Source organism: Cucurbita pepo, chromosome 19, assembly GCF_057944985.1.
Source record: "Cucurbita pepo subsp. pepo isolate OVF chromosome 19, ASM5794498v1, whole genome shotgun sequence".
Classification (NCBI taxonomy): domain Eukaryota; kingdom Viridiplantae; phylum Streptophyta; class Magnoliopsida; order Cucurbitales; family Cucurbitaceae; genus Cucurbita; species Cucurbita pepo.
Window position 1 is genome coordinate 12,869,909 of NC_141816.1, and position 20,489 is coordinate 12,890,397.

Here is a 20,489-nt window from a genome sequence, read left to right on the forward strand (position 1 = left end):
ACTGGGACTATAGTTCCATACATGCCGATCAAGTTATCATGACTTTCAGGCCAAGACTAAGAATATGCAACAATGAAAGTAAGGTTTGTCCACTAAGTTCTTTGTCGGCCATATGCCTATGAAGATAAAGGTAGAGCTTAAATCAGTAATTCTTCTCCATATTTTTAGAACAAAGGGAGAAAATGTAAGAGAGAAAGAGAGAAAGGGAGGGGGCAATGCTCCAAAAAAGTGGAAAGTTGTTTAGTTTCAATGAAGAGAAAAATAGCAGGAGTACATTAAAACAGGGGAAGAAAGAACTCATAGATCCTCCAAAAGAGGAAAAGTTAGAAATTAGTTGGCTAGATGTAATGGACAAAAGATTATATATAGAACATGATATCATATTAGAAGCCCACAAGAGACATCCAAATGCTAGCTTTACTGCACTTTGCACATCCCACATCAGATCAATTAAGCCATGATCTGTTCGCATACGATTACAAAAATTTAAGTACGCACCGCAAATGAGAATCAAGGCATACCAAGTCATTCAATCATTGAAGCCATTCTCTCCTGGAGAGAAGGAGCCTCCTTTATCACCCTCTAAGTCTGCAAAATATGAAAGGACCCAGATGACCCCTCAGCAAAATGTTGCAAAGGAAATGAAACATAGCCTTAATTTCTCAATATTGCTTAACCAGTGCAATAGTAATAGTATCCATGTGCTGAAGCAGGAGTAGTTCATTCAAAAAAGAGGGGGAAAAAGGGGATGCAAAGTAATTGCACAAGAACAAAACGAAATGCGTTCAATTCAAGAAACATTCAATCTGTTGGTCTTCACAGTTAACAATGAAAGCTCGGAAAATCAGAATAACATAAACCCCCAATTTCGAAAAAAAAAAAGGTCAATTACGTTTAGAGTTGAGTAAATATTGTGAAACATAAATTTGAGCTCCCCACAACAGACAAGAGGGTGCTGCATTGATTGAAACGCCAGGCTGGATCCATCCAGGATAATAAAAACGGCGTTCTGAAAATGGAAGGCTCTACTTAAAAAGATGTTGATTAATGGAGGAACAGAAGAGATGAGCATATTAAAGATCTGCAGAGCTCTGGTGCTGGAAAACAGTACAGATAACACTGAACCGCCAAAAAAGAAGTGCCGATGAACTTCCAAGTTCCAACTACGATTTTTCTCCCAGATGACTGAATTTGGGCAATGAAATGACTAAACAATCGGAAAACCATCTCGCCTTCCACTCAACTTCGTTGCCCAAAGAAAGGGATATTAACAATAAAAAGGTTAATAAATTAATAAAACCGTCAAAAGAAAGGGATATTAACATTTTTATTTTATTTTATTTTATTGTGTATAAAAATACCAATTTATTAGGTAGATTTAATGGATTAATATTATTTTACTATTGAAATTTCACTATTAGCATCTACATTTGGTGGATTAACTAATTTAAATAGTATGATGTAAAATTGTTTACTTAATTGCAAATTATTTAAAAAATTAGTATGATGTAAATTTCAACCCCCATATATTAAGAGCTGGGAACAACGATTCTATAATAGTTTATAAAAATTGATATTCATTAATTAGTTAGTAATTAAGAATAAATTTGAAGCTTCTAAAAACTCATATAAAATATTAGAATAAATAAGGTGGAGAAAGCAAATGAAGAAAAATAAAAGAGAGTCATACAAATGAGTATTTGTTGAGACAATGAAAGAAAGTTTAGAATATAAATGATATATAATTGGGGGTTGTCAGCTAAATTGTGGCAGGAGGAGGCCTCCTTGTTTACCGCCCATCACTCCTAGTGTGCACCATATCTTTGATTGGATGTGATGAAGCTGAAGTCAGGGGGTAGCGTAAGTAGTGGAGGAATGGAGGTTGGGCTGAAAGGGCTGAAGGCGGTAGGGGTGGAGGAAGGGCGGCGGCGGCGGAGGAGGAGGAGGAGGAGGGAGTGGGCCGCCCAGCTGAAGAACGCTGTTGGGCTCATGAGGATGAAGCTGAAGTTGAAGGTGGGGATGGATAATGTGAGGATTACTGAACCCGAACGCATCGCCATGATCATCATCATCGCCTTCCATACTTACAACTGCCTCATCTTCAACGCCATGATGATGATGATGATGATGATGATGATGATTCTGATGATTCTGATGCTGCTGCTGCTGATGATCTCCCGGCCTCCTAATTCTCATCTCTTCCTCTTCGCTTCTTCGTTTCTGCATCATCATCGCCGCCGCTACCTCCTGCTGCTGCTCCATCGCCATCTGCTGCTCTCTTATCTACACTAACCTTATTGTTTAATTTCCAGTAATCAAATATGGATTTACTAATATTAATTAATTAATTAATTACCAAATGGTAGATTTGTTCATTTTCATCCTCCAGCATTTTCTCCTACAGCACCACGTAGCATGCATCATCATCCAGAATCATGAAAACCTTAGTTAAATAAATGAATATATATATATATATCTCTACCTTCCTCCGCAGGTTTTCCACTTGCTGCTGTAACACCTCTGACTGCAGCAGCCAAAAATAAAAAAGAAAAATAAAAGAAAGAAAAAAGAAAAAAGAAAAAAGAAAAATGAAGTAGAGGGCATTAATTAATGAATGAATTAATTAATTGCCTTTCGAGCTCGAACTCTGTTGAGGGAGGTTTGGAGACGGTTCTCGATTTCGTCGAGATCGCGAAGCTGGAAAGTGCTCAAATCCTCCGCCGTGTAGCGCTGCAAGCTCAGCTGAAGCTCGTCTGTGTCTTTTCTCATAATCCGCAACAGCCTCTCCAATTCTTCCTGGACATATGTATATATATTATCATATTCTCTCTCTCTATTTCTGTATATATATGTTATGTATATATATGTAATAAAATAAAATGAAATAAATATACGTACCGGGTCGTTCATATTCTGGTCCGGAATAGGGTTCCCGATGGCAATCTGGTAGCGCCTGATTATTTGATCCATGCTGCTGAATGAAACACATTTGTAAGTAATGTTGATATAAAAAGAAAAGAAAAGAAAAGAAAAGAAAAGAAAAGAAAAGAAAAGAAAAGAAAAGAAAAGAAAAGAAAAGAAAAGGAAGTGAACTCACCAGGTGGCCTGGCTGCAGTATTCAAACAACTTGCCGTTACTGGAGAAGACGATGAGGGCGATCTGTGCATCACACAGAACGGAGAGTTCATGAGTCTTCTTGAACAGCCCGGCTCGCCGCTTAGAGAACGTAACCTGCCTTGTCGTCCGATTTTCGATTCTCCTGATCGCTATTTTTCCTCTGCCCATTTCGGTTTTCAACTTTTATTACTTTCTGCTTCCTCTTCTTCTTCTTCTTCTTCTTATTATTATTATTCTTCTTCTTCCTCTTCCTAGCTTCAACATAAGAAGGATAACCCTAGCTAATCAGGCTCTCTCTCTCTCTCTCTTTCTTTCTTTATATATATAAACGTATACTGAGTGCTGCATGAGGCTTCCAAGTATATATATTATTTATTAATATTTATAAAAAGAAAAGAAAAAAGAAAAAAGAAAAAAGAAAAAAATTGGAATGGGAGGGGTAAGTAATAGTAATATAGGAGAATGAGTGAAAGAGGAAGAAAAGTAGGAAGTGAAATTGCGACACATAACCACTCTCTGCGCTGCTTTATGGAATTTGCCAAATTGGGAGACTCCCATAATCACACCCTAAAACCACTTCCTTCCCCTTTTTACCCATTTCTCTTCCCTCTCTCCCTTTTGTCCTCCCACCCCCCCCATTTAATTCCACATTTATTATTATTATTATTTATATTAAAAAAAAACAAAAAAAAATCATATGGGTAACCATTGGAGAGAGAAGGGAAGAGGTGGTGGCTGCAAACACACAGAATATTACGACTACAGATGGAAACGACACAGTTTTACGTCCACTTCAACCCTCTCTCCTTCTACAGACTTCACATGCTTTAATTTCCTAAATTGAACCCAACAACTTCAAACTTCCCCTTCACCCTCCCATTTTCAAATATGAACGCGCTCTCACTTAATATTCAAACTCCATTATTCTCTGCATCCCTTCTCTTTCTCATCATTTTCTTTCAAACCCTAATTTTAAATTCCTTTCCAATGTATTCCACCGTTGCAGCTTCCACATTAAAACCTTCATTTTCATCAAATTACTATCCCTGTAGTACCACAACACACACAAGCTAAAATTTTAAAATATCGGTCCCAAAGGTAGAGAGTCCGAAAGACGACATACGAGATGTTCAGAAATTATATACATAACAGGAGAAGGAGTGCAAGTGCAAATGGAAAAACTGAAATAAATTTTTAGAAAAAAAAAAAAAAAAAAGAAAAAGAATTTTTTTTTGCATCCTATAAGAGATGCCATAGCCAGCGGTAAGCAAAATTATTTATAGGCAATAATGACAAATTTAGCTCTACAAAGTACAAACATGCGTAACTGTACGAAAGCCCATAAAAATTGAAGGGGGGGGAAAGAAAAGAAAGCAAGGAACTAAAATCTATTCGAGTAAACAAATTGATCTGTTCTTTCTCTAAACATAACTACAATTAGGGCAGCAAAAAGCGTTGGCCTAGCCAATACAACATATAATATGTTATGTGTTTCAGCAAAAAGGGCAAGGCCCAACTTCGTTGAAATATCTGAATCCCAAACTGTACTTCACGCCTGTCCATGAGAATCGCAAAACCTGGAAGCTTCCCGATGGTTAGTACACAACACAAATCATTCGGAACATATTGCATATAAGGTGAAGTTCAATGATACAGTACAATTTCATTTGATAAATAAAGTTCACGTTGTGCTGATTAGGGATCCAGAGTATAAAGTGGAAAACCTACGCAATAATGAAAAGGTTCACTACATTACTATGAAAATCTAATTGACATGCCTAATGTCTTAAGCAATATACGTCAGATTAGAAAAGGGGAAACAAAAGACAAGACAGAACTTTATGCAGTTCAAATTAGTTGTAGGAATCATACATAGGTTGCTATGTACTATCCAGGAGAGCAACATATGAATTGAGCTTTGGAGGCCAACGCAGCTCCTCACATATAGTACGAGCAATGAAAACAATAGTGCTCATAAATTTTATGGGTATGTGACTTCAATTTTATTTCACAAGTGGTTAAACCTTTACCTCCTAAGATCCATCAAAAAATTATTTGGGACAAGGATTTTTTACATCATACCTTGATTTTTAGGTGTACAAGGGAGATGACATAGGTTGAAAATTGACTTCTGATATCCTGTTATTTACTCCTCAAATATGACCCCCTTCATCAAAAAAGCAAACAATGGCAAATACACATTCACATCATTATCCAGCTTCAGATCCGAGTCTCTGGTCCAAGAATTCATCAAGTTGCCCCCAGTTTGGGATGTCAGGTTTACTCGAATCATCACAAGGCAAAGATCTTATGCAGCCAAGAATGTGCTTAACATCCCGAAGCAACCTGGTATGCAATAGAAAAAGGGTGTGAGAACAAGGAGCATATTGTAATAATGTTTCAGTGATAAGTTAAACAGGTGATGATGTCCTCCGTTCCAGAAGGACAAAGGGGCATTACCTGTCCTTTGCTTGAGGGTTGCTTATGTCTAACCGTGAAAATGCCTCAGAAATTTGTAAATGGAAGATTTTGACCACCTGCCTGAAGATCGCACCAAAGGAATTAATTAACGTCTAAGTAGTAGAACGGGAAACATGTTTTATTTACATTCGGCTATAATTTAGCAGTGATCTATTCTTTTTGTTCCCCCCCCCCCCCCCCCCCCCCAAAAAAAAAAAAAAAGAAAAAAAAGAAAAGGAAAAAGCCCAATTAGAAGATCCGAGTTTGCTTAACATATCTACAACAGGAACCAACATATGTATCTCGTAATTGGTCTGCTTCAGAACTCATAAACTAAAAGAAACCATTATGTGCATCTCCGGTGGTAATCTCGTTCACGGAGAAACTTTGGAGAGTTTTTAATTTGTTCTCCTTGCATGAAAAATATATTTACTGTGAAATGTTTTATCTATGAAACAAAATTAGACATACAATATGTTTCATAATTATTATTATTTTTTTTTTGAAAATTGTACTTGTTTTCTCCCAAATTCCTAAAAGAAACAAGTTTTTTAAAACTATTTTGAAGTTCTCAAAACTTAGCTCGACTTTTGAAAACACTATATGAAAGTACGAAAAAAAAAAAAAAAAAAAAACTCATGGATGAAGGTATACTATTTATAAGTTTAGTTTTCAAAAATCAAAGCTAAAATCAAATGGTTATGAAAGTGGGCGAAAAGTTTTCAACATAACAAGAGAAGGCCTGGATAAAACTTTAGCAATGCATTCATTACAGTACAACTTACCTAAATATTGCCTTAACATCAGCCTCATGTAAGGTTCGAGATAAAACACGCTGAAGGTACCCAACTTCCTGGATAGCGATGATTTCAACCCATGTCAATTGGAAATGTGAATAGAAACAAGGCAAAAAATAGTACAATTAAAAGCAAAGAACATTCAATCAAACTTGTGAAATAACTTATGCTGTTATGCACCAACTACATTCTCACATGCAAAGTGCAAAAAAGGACTTGGATATTGAAGAGAAAGAACTAATCCCTTAATTGACATGGACACAAGATAGGCATCTAAAGTAACTAGAGAAACAGGCTCTTGTCAAACTTAGATGTACTGGTTTGATTAGTGAATTCATGTACCTACCTTGGTAAGGGATCGAGCAAACTGACTGGGCTGAGGGTCAGCATCCTCGAGTCTATTCCAACTTTCAACAATTTGCGGCAGGCCACGTAGATGTACTAATAACCTTTCCCTCATTATCTGGACCAGCTTAGTATGAATTTCATCTCGGTGAACTTTGTAATCCTAAATTATTAAATAATTCAATAAATGGTGCAAATAAATAGCAGACAGTTCTTGTAAACTTAGCTTTTATTAAAGAAATGACATTAATACAGAATCTTGTAAGAGAAAGCTGTCAGAAAATTCAAGAGTAATAATACAGGGGCTAGAACAGGAATCTAAAAATAGTACCAGAATAAATCAAAAGTTATATAGTGAACATATGCATACATACACACACATATAAGTTTAATAGAAAATTTGGTCTTGAAGAAATTTAAAATTTTGTCACTATGGCTATAAAAGTGAACTTTGTTCTCATGGTTTAATAAAACCTTTCATAAATAGTCACGGAGGATTTTAGCAATAAGGACCAAATTTGCAATCTGACCAATTTTTTATTATTATTATCCAAACACTAACAATTAGGAAAAAGCTATTATGCAACTTCGAACAACAATTTAAAAATAAATTAGATTGATCTTAGAAAATAACCAATTTACCAATCATCCAAGATAGCTAATAAATATATAATTTTTTCCTTAAAACGTGTCCCAGACTCTTCACTTTGTCTCACCCCATGCACCCAAAAAGATTGAATTCTTGTTTTCGCTCCCTTTAGTAAGTAGCTGCTCAATCAAATTTTGATGTCAATTGCATATGAATCTTTTGGGGTTGGTTACAGTGTTATTAAGTCCCCCACCCCCACCCCCACCCCCTAAAATCATACATCAAGTGAACCAGCACCTACTGGACTTCAATCTAATTCCCATTATAAAACATCTTCGTAACATAGACATATTTTTTTGGGGAAAAAAGAAGACATGTTACAATATGTAGTAAGCACACATGGCTAATCAACATAATCAATATACAACAAGTATGGGAAAAAAAATATACTTGAGCCACTCGATCAATCTCTGAGAGCAATAGTGTCTTTCGTGCCTCAGGTACCTTGAGAAAAAGGATTCTTCTCATTTCTAGGTCAAGTCATGAAAAGAAGGAAAACACGTCAAACTACTTCAAAATATTAGCACTATAATAGTTCCCAATCCCATTTTCACTATAAAAGAATATAAACTCCAGTGGTAAATACATTACAAATAGAAAAGATTATATTTTGAAACACAATGTCTTCGCAAAGCATTTTGCAGCTTCTATGTACCATTTAATCTTCTCGGGAATATTTAAATTCTCTATCATGCTTAATGTTTAAATTCAGTGAACGCACAACAAAAGGTATAGGCCAGGTGGCTACATCCAACATGCTTCTGAAGGTTCCAAACAAGTATCAAACAAACATGATCGAGGGTCAACATTTCCTTTTTCTTTTTGTTTCTTATCCAAAAAAAAGTGTCAACATTTTCAATCATTATACTTCTAAAAATTCTATTCTCGGAATTGTAAATAAAATATAATGAACAATAATGTTTTATGAGAAACATAAATATTGGATTAAATATTAAGAAAGCTAATCATAAGTAGCATTATTTGTTGAAATATAATGAAAATACGAAGGTTTCCTTGGTGCTCTCCACAAAGATAATACAAACAATAGAACTCTCTAGATCGACATCTTTCCAAAGATGTACTCTCTGTATTAGGAACAGTTAGGCTCAAAATGCATTTTCCCGGTGCTTAGGGACTGATATCCCAGATGGTGTTCAGGTTTTGTTGTTGATTCTTTGGAATGCTTGGTACGTACTGTTTTATGGTAGACGTAGTTTGAAAGAACCACATGTTTAACAGAGAAAGAGAAGAGTGAGTAGAAGGAATCTATGACAGTTCTATCTTCATCTCTAAATGGTTTACTGTGTACAAAAATTTGTGTAGCTCTCTTTCTTTTTGATAAAACCAATTAGATCAGATCCTTGTGTTTTTCTTGAGAGAATTTACGTCCTCCCTTATTTGCATACATCTTCCTGATCTCTTCAAAATTCCAATACAAGCTTTTTTCTTCCTTACGAGAACAAAATGGAATCGTCAAATGATTCAAAGAAAGGAAGAAATTTCTTTTTAGTTTTAGTAGGCGATGGAAACATCGAGGGTTAAGCAAAACGTGATTTCCTAGACAAAAAGTTGATCGGGCTAAGAATATCAATAATAGGGAATTAAAGTTGAAGCCTTCAAACTTTGTTACAACGTACCAGGAATAATGGCGAAGGTGAAACTGATAACTTGACTGGCAAGAGCCAAGTGTTTGGATGTGATGGACTTCAAACCAGACACCTGGAACAGCATACAAATTAAGTTTTTAGGAGGAAGAGCGACCAACCTACCATTTGAAAATCAGAGTTTCCATGGTAAGCATGATTGACCGAGCGCTATGCGCAAAAGATTTATAATATTCAAAGAACTACACATCAAGTTAAAAAAAAAAAAAAAAAAAAAAATAACCACATTATTTTCAATAAATTTTTTTTAACAAGATACAAACTTATGTTTGAAATGAAAGAGGGTCCTAGGAGAGAGAAAAAGTATAATAAAAACAAGCAATGGTTTAACCGTCAACACACAAGGATATCACCATGTAAGTCCAAGGATTCAGATAATTTCATGTTTACAACTAAACTAGTAGCTAAAGCAACAAATCTAGAAGCATTATGTTAACAACATATATTGTGTCTAACAAAGAACCTGCATAGCACCAGCTCCAAGAACAAGTTGACAAGTCCTTGTATTGAAAAACTTGAGAATTTCCACAACGCGATGAACGATTTCAGAAGATAGTGCTGGCAAAGAATCATTCATGTCAACGTACTCAGACAACATCTTGAGCAAGATCAACCCACTGGGAAAAAACCATGAAAGAAGACAAATTTTATTTGAGACACCCAGCAAGAAAATATATTTCATGAAGCTAATCAAAATTAATAAACAATGTTGTACATCAGTTCCATCGTACTAAGGAAGGAAACAAATTGGGTTCAATGTGACTATGTGATGTCACAAGGAATAAAAAGCTCCAAATAAAGACAGAACACCAAATAGATTAAGTCAGGATCAACGACTAGGCATCAACTAGTTGATTTAAGAATGATTGTGGAGGAAGAAAAGGTTCGATATCTAGTCCAGAAAAGGTATAAAAGAAAGAAACTGACCAGTTAACCATGTGATAACCAACGCCTTTGTATTGCAAAGTCAGAGAACTTGATTTTCCACGTTCCTTCACATTAGTATTGTTATTTTGTGTCGCAGGAATTGCAACATCAGCTTTACTGTTTTCAATTGTATCTGCAGGAGTAGGCTTCACATGTTCAGTATTCCTCCCAGAAATGTCACTTGAATCAACCTGTTCAGAGTGCTGTTGAGCATTGACACCACCTATAATGCGTGCATCTTCATTATTTGTAGCTACATCACTGTAGCTTTGATCCATATTACCCTGAGAATCATCAAGTTTTGCAGAAAGCAGCTCATGAAAACATAGTGATTCAGCTATGGTTTGAAATTCATCGGGAACATCCACTTCAACCCATGTTTCAACATCAAGCACTGCTTTTATTTTTGTCATCTACAATGTCATAAATTAATGAACCATGAATAATATTTAAGTAGGACAATAACTCAAAATAAATAAATCAATAAATAAAAGGAAAATAAAAAACTTACACGAAATTCATGCTGAAAATCAACGAAAGCTTTGGCCTGGGACTGCAAAGTTCCACGAATGCTATATCCCAACCTTCCACCAATCTGTTTAAGTTAGAAGAATATTGGAATCATGAATATTCTGATTAGCTATAGATTCATATTCCTGATAATTTTTCCGAGTACCTTTTCAGTGGCCGTTATAAAATCTTGTGTAATGTTGTATATGCTTAAAAACTCCTGCAACCTCAGCTTTGGGTGAACTAGAATGCGAACACCAAGGAGTTTAGCCCATCTTCCATGAGCAGCATCACAAGCTGCAAAAACAGCTTCCGTATTTTCTCGCAGTACATCAGCCCTGTAATGTATCAAATAAAAAATTCAGCAAGTCAGCAGCAAACTTTTTATCAGAAAAAAAAAATCAATAAATTTCTGAGAAGTCCATTAAGAATGTGCTTCATAGCATCATACCCAAATCAGTTAGATTATGTTTCCTTACAGAAAGGCAATTGCAAAAGAATAGATTTTGAATTACTGGTCTAAATAGTAGAAGCATAGCTAAGATTATCTTTAGCATAGGCATCTTCCTTGCTGTCCCAGCTCACAACAAGAATTGGTCTGGTGCAGCGTTAAGGCAGTAAGACTGTCCTAATTTTTAATTTTACTCTTTCCAAGCTTTCCTAAACGTTATAATTGTGATATTCTGGTCACTTTTGAGGAAGGTTGATCTCCTAGACTAAAACCTCTATTTGTAAGTTGAACTGAGCACACTTTATGCAAGGGCTAAATATTACTACTTAATCAACAAAATATAACAGTGATAGGGAGAGAATAGATGCATCCACCTGTATACCAAATACGGTAATTTGTATGGGGTGATTTACTTAATTGCACCCGCTTAGTTCTACTCAACTAAATTAGCACAGAACACCCCCCCATAAACACACACATCACACGAAGGGAATTACCAATATATCATAAATAGGAAACACCACTTAACCTGAAATTTCTAGACATGTTTGAAGGGTTTGCCGCATCATTTGCTTTTCCCTGTAAGGAAGTAACCTTGGCAGCACCCTGAGGTACATGAGGAAGAGGCAAACCACCTTGGTTATCACTATCTTGAGCTGTACCAGAAGCTGCAGCACCTGTAGCAATTGCAGCAGCAACTGAATCCGCAGCATAATGGCCATCAAGGTTGCACATAATCCATTCGATAGACTTTTTCACTTCTGCAGCACGCACCAAATGTACCTGCATTCACTAAATGAAAAGAGATCATAATGCATCCAGTAAAATTCTAGCATGGTGAAAAGATTAGGGGGTGTTTGGGATGTTATGTGAAGTTATGAAGTATAAAGGTGTTTGGTCGGTAGGGTTAAACAATCTATGTTTGGGGTGCTGAATTTTTTAATTATGTTTGGGGTACAAAGTTGCTTAGTCTAGGTTTATCAAGTTTGTGTTTGATATGAAAAGTTATTTAACATGGAGTGACGAAGACAGTGTTTATGCTGGTTGTTATATTTTTTCTACATTTTTTTGTTGTACTACAAAACTAGAACCATATTGTTATTTTTTTTTTGTTGTACTTCAAAATTTTCTTGGTGATGTATCAAGCTTTAGCTTTATTTTTAATTTTTTAATTATTATTTTCTAATTATCCTCTAACTTTGATTTTTCTTTATTGGAAGGCTTTTTGTAAGTAGTTTCTTGGGCGGGGGAACCCTCATCCCCCGGCCCTTAGGTTGTTCTGCTTGCCCTTTTGGGTTATAAAGTCTCTGTTGTTTCTTATATAGAAAAGAAAAACAAAAAACAATTCTATCCCAAGTCCAATTCTCAACAAATCAATCACAAACTGAGACCTTTTTTTAAACTTAAGAAGCACTGACATCAATATAATAATCTAATGTTTTAACTAAATAATCAATTAGAAGCAATTAAGGACAAATAAAGTGTCTCATGGAGAGAGTACATTTAAGCAAGTAAAATTACCTGTACAATCTTGAAAATGGCATTTAAAAGTTGAACAAAACCTTCAGATGACAGGCCCCTCAGCTTGCTTGCGAGTGATGCTCCACCTAAATAACAACTTAATTGTAATATCATTCACATAAAAGAGAACAACAGGGAAATAAAGCAGCATTAAAGAAACTTAAAAATTGCAGACTGGATGACACAAATTCGTCATGATAAAATATATCTTCACAAGAAACATATATGTATATGCGAGTGCGCACACACATATACACATACATACATATACATAAAGAAATTTAGAAGAATATTTTATAATGAAATAGGAAATAAATCTGACAAAGGCTAAAGGTCACAACATTTGTCATGATAAATCAAAGACTAACTATAGCCTATCACCTTATTGGGGATATGACTTCATTCAGGCTGTTGATTTCAGTTTGACTTTTTCCATTTAACCATGTGAAATTCATCCTCTTCAACGAAATTACTTCATATCATGTACAAATACAGATGATGTTATTTTGTTTTATATTAAAAAAGACTAATCAAACATTAGTGTTGTCCACGCGAATGAATATACAGATTCAGCAACATCTCACCATCTGTATCCTTCGTTCTCTCACCCGGTGCAAAATCTGAGTCTAGAGGTCTGACTAGAAGAACGGGAAGTAATTCTGCCACTGCATTCTTAATAGCAGTTTTCATATCAACTGTAACTGCATCACGATATAACCTCAACACAGAGGGAAGCTTGGCCTGGAGAGTAATATATATGCCATTATTTGGTTCAGAACTGGAAAGTAATATACTTACATAGAAACAAACTTTTCAATAATATTTGAAAAGCTAAAAGAAAAAGGATAACAAGAACAAGCGTCAAAACCAATAGTCAAATAACTCTAATGTCCATAATCAAGTCATATCAAGAATCCTATCTAGAGTACATATCAACTAACTCTAATGTCCATAATCAAGTCATATCAAGAATCCTATCTAGAGTACATATCAACAGCTTTAAACTGACCATAAGACAGATAAATCAGAACACACATTGAAATCTTGGTGGGGTGGGGGAGAGAGAATTGTTCCAGTGAAATTGTGGGTGATCAGTTACTGTCTTAATTTATTATTATTATTGAATAGGAAACAGTTCCATTGATGCTATGAAGTGTACAAGAAGGGAAAATCCCCATCCAAATGAAATTTTATGTTGTTTCCTTCGTTCCAAAAAGTCCAAAATAAAGTCCTGTTGATATTGAGTCAAAGCAGTTACTGCCTCAATTGTATAATTAGCAAGATAAAATGATATGGTAGTTGATAGTTACGGTTATGGCTTTTCATGCACAAATGAAGGATCAAACATCCAATCAGAGAGGAAGGATCAAAAAGCTATATTTCAACCAAAAAATGTAGTAGGATAATGAGAACTCACGGTCCTAAGCAATCCAATGATAATAGGAAGAAGACGATCACGGAAGTTGGAGGTTTCTTCCTCATCCAAGATACATGTTAACTTGACCTGCAACAATTTGAATTCCACATGTTACATGCAAGAAAGTCATAAAACTAGCCCTCAACTAATGACAATAAAAGAAATAAGCAGAAATAATTAAGATAAAGAAAATTAATATTCTTTACAAAGTAAGAATATATTGCAATAGTTAATCTACTACAGAGAAATTATAAGCAATCCTTCAGTTCAGCTAAATAGCAAAAGATAAAACCAGAAAACCAGAAAAACAAATATTTTCAAGGTATTATGTACTATTATTTTACTTACTTCATCCTTTCCATTCATTAAATTTGAAATGCTTGCTTTTGTTTCAGATATAATTACGAGATCAACATCTCCAGCATCATGAATTGAGGCACGCATAAATTCTGCTGAAAGAATGCTACACCACAAAACAAATATATTAATAGCTTCTCGAGGGAATTGAAAAAATATTATAATAAACTTGTATCTTACCTCCATAGCCACTCATTTTCAAACTTAACACAAACAATAAGATGCAAAATGAGACAGAAGCACGTCTTCATGTCATATATAAAAATAATCACACAATATGCTGTTTCTGTAAACATTTACAAGTTTTTACATATTTAACTTGGCATTTGTCTTATCATGTCACTGAGTGAATTTTTCTCGTTTTTATCGTAGGCAACTATCACAGCAAGATAACCAGGGTCACAGTTCTAAATTTAAATGAATATACCAGACTATTGAGTCTGCCAGGAACCATACAGCTCAAAGATTTTTTGGGGTAGACTTTAATCACCTTGGTCTGGCCCAGTGGTTAATCGTTTCATAGAATTAATGGAGGTACGCATCAACTAAGACACTCAGTTAAAAATAATAAGAATAAATTGTGATAAATTTCAAGATTTAGCTTAAAGAAAATGGACCTTCAAGAAACAAAAGTATTAATTGTTCAACTAGTGAATCAAAATTATAGGAAGACTATTCACCTTCTAAACCTGCTGATGAATTTCCTAGAAACTTAATATAATTATACAGTTATTATTATTATTTTTTTTCATCGATAAAAAAGAAAAAAAAAAGAAATGAAATGGACAGCCATTTCTATACCAACATGGAATTTAACAGTTCCCCTCATGATTAAGGTCGTTTGGAATGGGCATGGCACTATATTGAATATTTTGATGGTTAATGCATGCAGTATATAGCATGGTTCAGAATGGAAAGCTGTTAAATGTAATGATAGATGAGATTCCCCAACGTGCACTAAAGAAGTAACTGGATGTTTATAAACGCCCAATACTTCTTTCTTAAGTGTTTCTCATTTGTACAAAAATAAATTGAAAATATTACCTGGTTATGGATTCGAGTGATGCTGCCACATGATCACGGAGGTGGCGAAAGCAATGTAGACCGGCAAGTTCATCACCCTCCTAAAGCACAAACACATAAGAAACTGAACTAATAAATATTTACTTTCAAACCAACGAAGAAAATTTTGGGTGATCTGATTCTGAACCAACATAATATCGTTCCTTCCGACTAAAAAGACTATGAGGATTCTATGTTGAATTAACCGGACTAAATAAATCCCCTATCATCATAAATAAGAAAATGAATTCGGTGCTTGAGAGTTTTACTAGAAGAATTGAGAAATGACGTAACCTATTTGGAATCTTCCACTTTCCCAAACTTCTCATTATTTCAACATTTTAGGAAGCAATTTAAGTCTTCTCTAACTTGTCAATTTTAACCTTTCAGCTTCTCCACAAACACATAGCCCAACCGACTTTGGAAGTACATTGAATTCCACCAAGACTCAACTTTTGCTAGAACTGCAGATGATCAAACCAAAGACTTTCAAACCTGAAAGGGGAAGAGCCTCCTTTGATGTTACCCGAAGATAAAAGAAGAGGAAAATAATATGAAGTGGTTTTGAATAATCAAGCCTAACTCCACGTCTCTGAAGTGATCAACCCAACCATGTGGGACTATAGATCTGTTCATACGCATGCTTGAGAGGGCATCCTTAAAAGAATACCAAGTGAAGTTATCGCTTTTCATGGAAAATAAAAAATCCTCAGTAAGAGTATTAAATTGTCACATGTTTATGGTAATATAACACCCTCTTAAATTTTCAACGATTCATCTGACAATATGAAAATCTCCTCCTATACACCAGTGATTCATACATAGGCCATAAAGGTCATAGTGCTCTTGTCAAACCATATCTCTAGCCTTCAGCGTGGAAGGACCATACATGTCGATCATCCAACCCCTAAAACTATCAAAGCAAGCAATCTTAATGGAGGTAGAGAAATAGCCCAAAAACAAATCCAATACCGTAATGTTTATGAGGTTCCACATAATAAGAATCCCTCCCAAAGTTCCCACATTCTCTAAGAGAGACCAGCCAATATGTCCCAAGCTCCAGAGACTTAATAATCTTCTTATCTAACTCCTCGAATTTGGTTTCGATTAGCCGATAACTATCTTAAAAAATACAAACATGAGCCAAGAAAGAGATCACCTACCGAATAATTTGATTTCAGAAGGAAGAAAGCCACAATAGTTACTTTTCACCTTTACTGCAACCTCCAAGAAATCAATGAGGCAAGAATTCAGTCAAAATAATCCAAGAAACCTCCAAAGGCACCCACAGCTTGAAATGTTTCCACGCTCTAGAGGTGCAAGGGATGTTTCTCAATTTAACCCAGCTCCCATAAGAAGGGACAACACTGATTCGACCATGAATGAGAGGATTCCAAAGATCCATCTTAGTTGTAATAGGCCCCAAAAGGACCCACCCTTCGTAACAAGAATAGAGCACACTCCATAGCAAGGCATTTAAAGAGGGCTTTGTCAAGTTGACATGGGTTGATAATGAAGAAGAATTTAGTCTATGCTTGGAGTGGTTCAAGAACCTTACCCCAGACATTGTGATAGTGTAATCCCTATGGTTTCTTCTCAATTCAAATGCCTTAACATCTTTTCTGCCTACTTTTGTTGTGAACTACAAGCATCCCATACATTCAATCTTTGATTTTTCCACGGTTTTTTTTACCATTTTTTAGAGCCTTTTTGAGAGGTATCGGGAGCCTTTTTCCTACCAATGGAGAAATCACGTGGTTTGTCTTCTTTTTCTTTTAAAAGTCAGGAAAAAGCGTTTTGGAAGCTGTCCAACCTTTGAAGTCTTCAAAATGGATGACAATGTTTCTCTTGCCCCTTGAACTCTAAACTTTGGTTAACTAGACAAAGTTGTCACTTTTGTTCGTCATCTTTTGCAGCCAAATGAAGCCTCTATTGCACTCCATTTCCCAAATAACTTCTGTGAACAATGAGTAGAGAGCAAGTCTTACAATGCATAAACTACCTAGAAAACAATGATTTCTTCAACGGTAACTTCGAAGGAATGTTTAATGTGCGATTCCACAATCGTTATTTTTTTGGTCAAAAGAAACCAAAAAATGTATTCTCGATCTTCACTGCCTTCTTTTCCATTTTTATTGTTCCCATTTATGAGAAAGTTGATTACTAACATGATTGCCCATCTATGGTAGATTGGAGTGGTGACGGGGGGGGGGGGGGGGGGGGGGGGACAAGGTTTTGCTTAGAGAGAGAGAATACTTCATCTCCCTAAAAGAAGCCAATCTACCCAGATTCTTGTATATATACCTCCATTTTTATTAAATTGTATATTTCTTACTTCAAAAGCTAATAAATAATTTAAACAAAAAACATTAAAAAAATTAACTGAATGTATAAATAGGGGCAGTATAGAGCATATCAACACTATATTGTCAACACCCTAGACTAAGAATGAAACTTGTATAGGACAGACAAACATTATAGTTAAAAGTAAAAACTATCTAATTCATTGGATGAGAAAATACCAGAAGATGTAATAAATCATCGGTCACATCCAAGGCTCCAGCACAATCTGCCGAAGCTACAAGCTGCACGAACAAAAGTATAAATCAATTGGTACTAGCTTCGACCATCACTACCAGATAAGAGTCCTATGGCTGATATCATATCTTTATGAAAAGTAAAGAGAAGTTACGTGGTATATGTTTTTTCTTTCGCTATCACAAGTTTTGTTGAAGGTTTATTAAATGAAAAAATCAACATTGGTCTTCCAGAAAGACGGTAAAGTAATCGAACTGAGGAAACAAAAACTTAAGTTTCATCAAGACTCCATCCGCCCAATACTTCAGGAAAGACTCCTATTTCTATTTAATCAAACCTCCCACAAAATACCTCTAATGGCATTGACCATGAAATTTTGGCTTTCTTTGAGAAGTTATGACAACAGTAGAACCCAGAATAAGGTGTATGGTCTCTCTCAGGGGTAATACAACCTGATTCCATGCCAAAAGGGAACTAAAGGAAAAGGTGATCTGTCCATTCTTAATTTCTTTTACATACGACACACTAACTTGGAGAAAGACGAGCAAGAATTCTTCAGTTGAATTTTATCCAGCATGCTAAGACATCTTGACAGAAGAACCATACAAGCTTTATTTTCTTAGGATAGCGATGTATCTGGATTTCCTTGTTGATCTCAAGTCTGTGTCTAAAAACTATTGCGTAAGTCCTGAATACATTAGCTTCCCGCATCATTCTAGAAGTATTGGCAAATTTTCATTGTTTTTTAATTACTAACAGCTTCAAGAACAAACATGGTCATAGGATTGTGCAACAGAAGATCCAATTATAAGGTTTCAAGCCTTCGGACAACAGTTGCTATTTGCTATGACCAAATGCATCGACCACAACAAGTACACGAGTTAAGGACTTGCGAATAAAAGGCACTTCCCAGAAAGCACAAAAAAACCATAGCCAGTAAATTGAACCATAAGTATGATGAAATGGACTGATTAAGGTACCATTTCAGAGCTAAAATGGACTGATTGAAGTACCAAATTAAGAGCTAAAGTGGACTGATTAAAGTACCAATTTAAGAGCTGAAATGGCCTGATTAACGTATAAAATAAGCTTCAATTTCTGCTGAAGAGCCAACAAATTGTTCCTGGTCGCATTCTGCTCCTGAATTTGCCTGGCAGAGTCCACTAAATCAACATCCAAGAGCCGTATGGTCTCCTTTAATTGCCGTAGCCGGCTACATCCCTCCACAATCTTCACATTTAAGTCTTGTAGCTGCCCCTGAGCCTCGAAGAAAGAATTGGAACGCAGTGAAATTTCCTTGACCAAATGCAACTCCACGACATCTAAATAATGCGAAAGCTTCTCTTGCAGCACTAAATTCTGCGATACATTCAAGAAGGGGCACGCTGCACGGAATGTCGCCCCGTCCTCCAATGAGAAATCTTCCTTAAAGTAAAGCGCCGGAACCTCTCTCAAACATGCCACAAGGGCTTCCCCCTGGCCCCCAATGCTATCCAAGCCCCCGTTCTCTTTGCTGGAATGGTTTCGTATGTCCTCGAATCGGTTATAAGAATCGGAGATCAAGGCCGTGTAGTTGTTAAAATCGAATCGAGTAACTTCGGACGAGGCTGTGGAGGATGTGAGGGGAATAAACTCAGGTGGGGTGACGGTGGAGGAAGAGGACCACCAGCCAACCCAGGACGCATCGGACTTGCCAGCGTGAGGGTTGTTGAGAATTGAAGACAAGCTCTGGCTGCTGGCATCGGGGTTGGATTTAGGCGAGGAGGATGAAGTAGTTCGACCAAGAGTCGTTTCTCTACTGAGAAGGCTGGAATATTCGGTCGGGGACCTTCCCGATTGGGAAGGCTGGGAGTCCATGCTCAAAGTCTTAGAATCATGAACTAATGGCGGGTTCCAAAGATGGCATTCAGTAGATGAATTCCAATCGCGAGAGAGATCGAGATGAAGAAGTGCTTCGGATGGATCTCAATCACCAGATGGAAAAGGAATGATGAAGAAAACAGAGGTTGTGGACGCCGCTGGGTGAAGGAAAGAGAGAGAAAATAAGAGTTGGCAATGCAAGTCCGGTACCGCGGTAGATCTCGTTCAAGAATTCCGTGCGCGCCTAGCCTCAAGCCTCTCGCCTCTCGCCTCTATGAAGTGGAATCCACCTCCACCTCCGCCTCCGCCGATTCCACACCGTTGATTACACAATTACACATTATTATTTAATTGATTGTTATTTTCTTTACTCTTTTCCAATATAACAATTTTCCAATTTTCCAATTTTCCAATTGCCCAACCCAACAACTATGCAAACCAGATTGTTACTCTAATGTCCTGAAATTAATAGTTCAATAGATGAATGAATTTCGTTCAATATTATTTTATTTTTATATTTATTTATCATTTTCTTAAGTGAGTGTCACATGGAGCGGAAAAGGAAAATCATTTCTATAAACCAACCCAAACCAAATGTTACAGCCATTATCTCATGTGCTCAACCTCTAAACTTCCCCTTATCAGATTTAACTAAAAGCTAGAATTTCACCTTTTAGTTTAATAAAATTTCATAAATCATCGCACTTGATAACTTCATTAAACCAATTCTAACAATTTTACTTGTGTAGGTAGGAAAGAGATTACAAAAATATTTTAATCTCAATGGGTCACAAGAGTACATCTCTTTTTCTCT

At 36.0% G+C, this 20,489-nt stretch overlaps 2 protein-coding genes across 4 annotated transcripts; both read right to left on the reverse strand.

The window, feature by feature from the left end:
* Positions 1-1,664: 1,664 nt before the first annotated feature.
* On the reverse strand, positions 1,665-3,450 carry LOC111781796 (MADS-box protein defh21). 2 transcript variants are annotated; one of them, XM_023662499.2, is made up of 6 exons: positions 3,098-3,450; positions 2,899-2,974; positions 2,632-2,796; positions 2,483-2,524; positions 2,357-2,398; positions 1,665-2,283 (listed from the first exon to the last, which is right to left on the reverse strand). In XM_023662499.2, exons 1-6 carry the CDS (start codon positions 3,283-3,285, stop codon positions 1,849-1,851), a joined length of 948 nt encoding a protein of 315 aa, XP_023518267.2. In that variant the 5' UTR covers positions 3,286-3,450; the 3' UTR covers positions 1,665-1,848. The 2 variants fall into 2 exon arrangements, with proteins under 2 accessions (XP_023518267.2, XP_023518268.2); XM_023662500.2 differs by having other exon boundaries at positions 2,899-2,971; positions 3,098-3,448.
* Positions 3,451-4,381: 931 nt separating this feature from the next.
* LOC111781387 (vacuolar protein sorting-associated protein 54, chloroplastic) lies at positions 4,382-19,991 on the reverse strand. Of its 2 annotated transcripts, XM_023661946.2 has the most exons (19): positions 18,863-19,991; positions 17,800-17,862; positions 15,260-15,339; positions 14,207-14,321; positions 13,859-13,945; positions 13,026-13,182; positions 12,442-12,527; positions 11,450-11,703; positions 10,636-10,807; positions 10,471-10,554; positions 9,960-10,372; positions 9,496-9,649; positions 9,006-9,087; positions 7,759-7,838; positions 6,721-6,882; positions 6,363-6,430; positions 5,578-5,658; positions 5,200-5,463; positions 4,382-4,694 (listed from the first exon to the last, which is right to left on the reverse strand). In XM_023661946.2, the coding sequence occupies exons 1-18, from the start codon at positions 19,670-19,672 to the stop codon at positions 5,328-5,330; spliced, it is 3,084 nt and encodes a 1,027-aa protein (XP_023517714.2). In that variant the 5' UTR covers positions 19,673-19,991; the 3' UTR covers positions 4,382-4,694; positions 5,200-5,327. The 2 variants fall into 2 exon arrangements, with proteins under 2 accessions (XP_023517714.2, XP_086976159.1); XM_087120033.1 differs by lacking the exons at positions 4,382-4,694; positions 5,200-5,463 and having other exon boundaries at positions 5,600-5,654; positions 6,359-6,430.
* Positions 19,992-20,489: the final 498 nt, after the last annotated feature.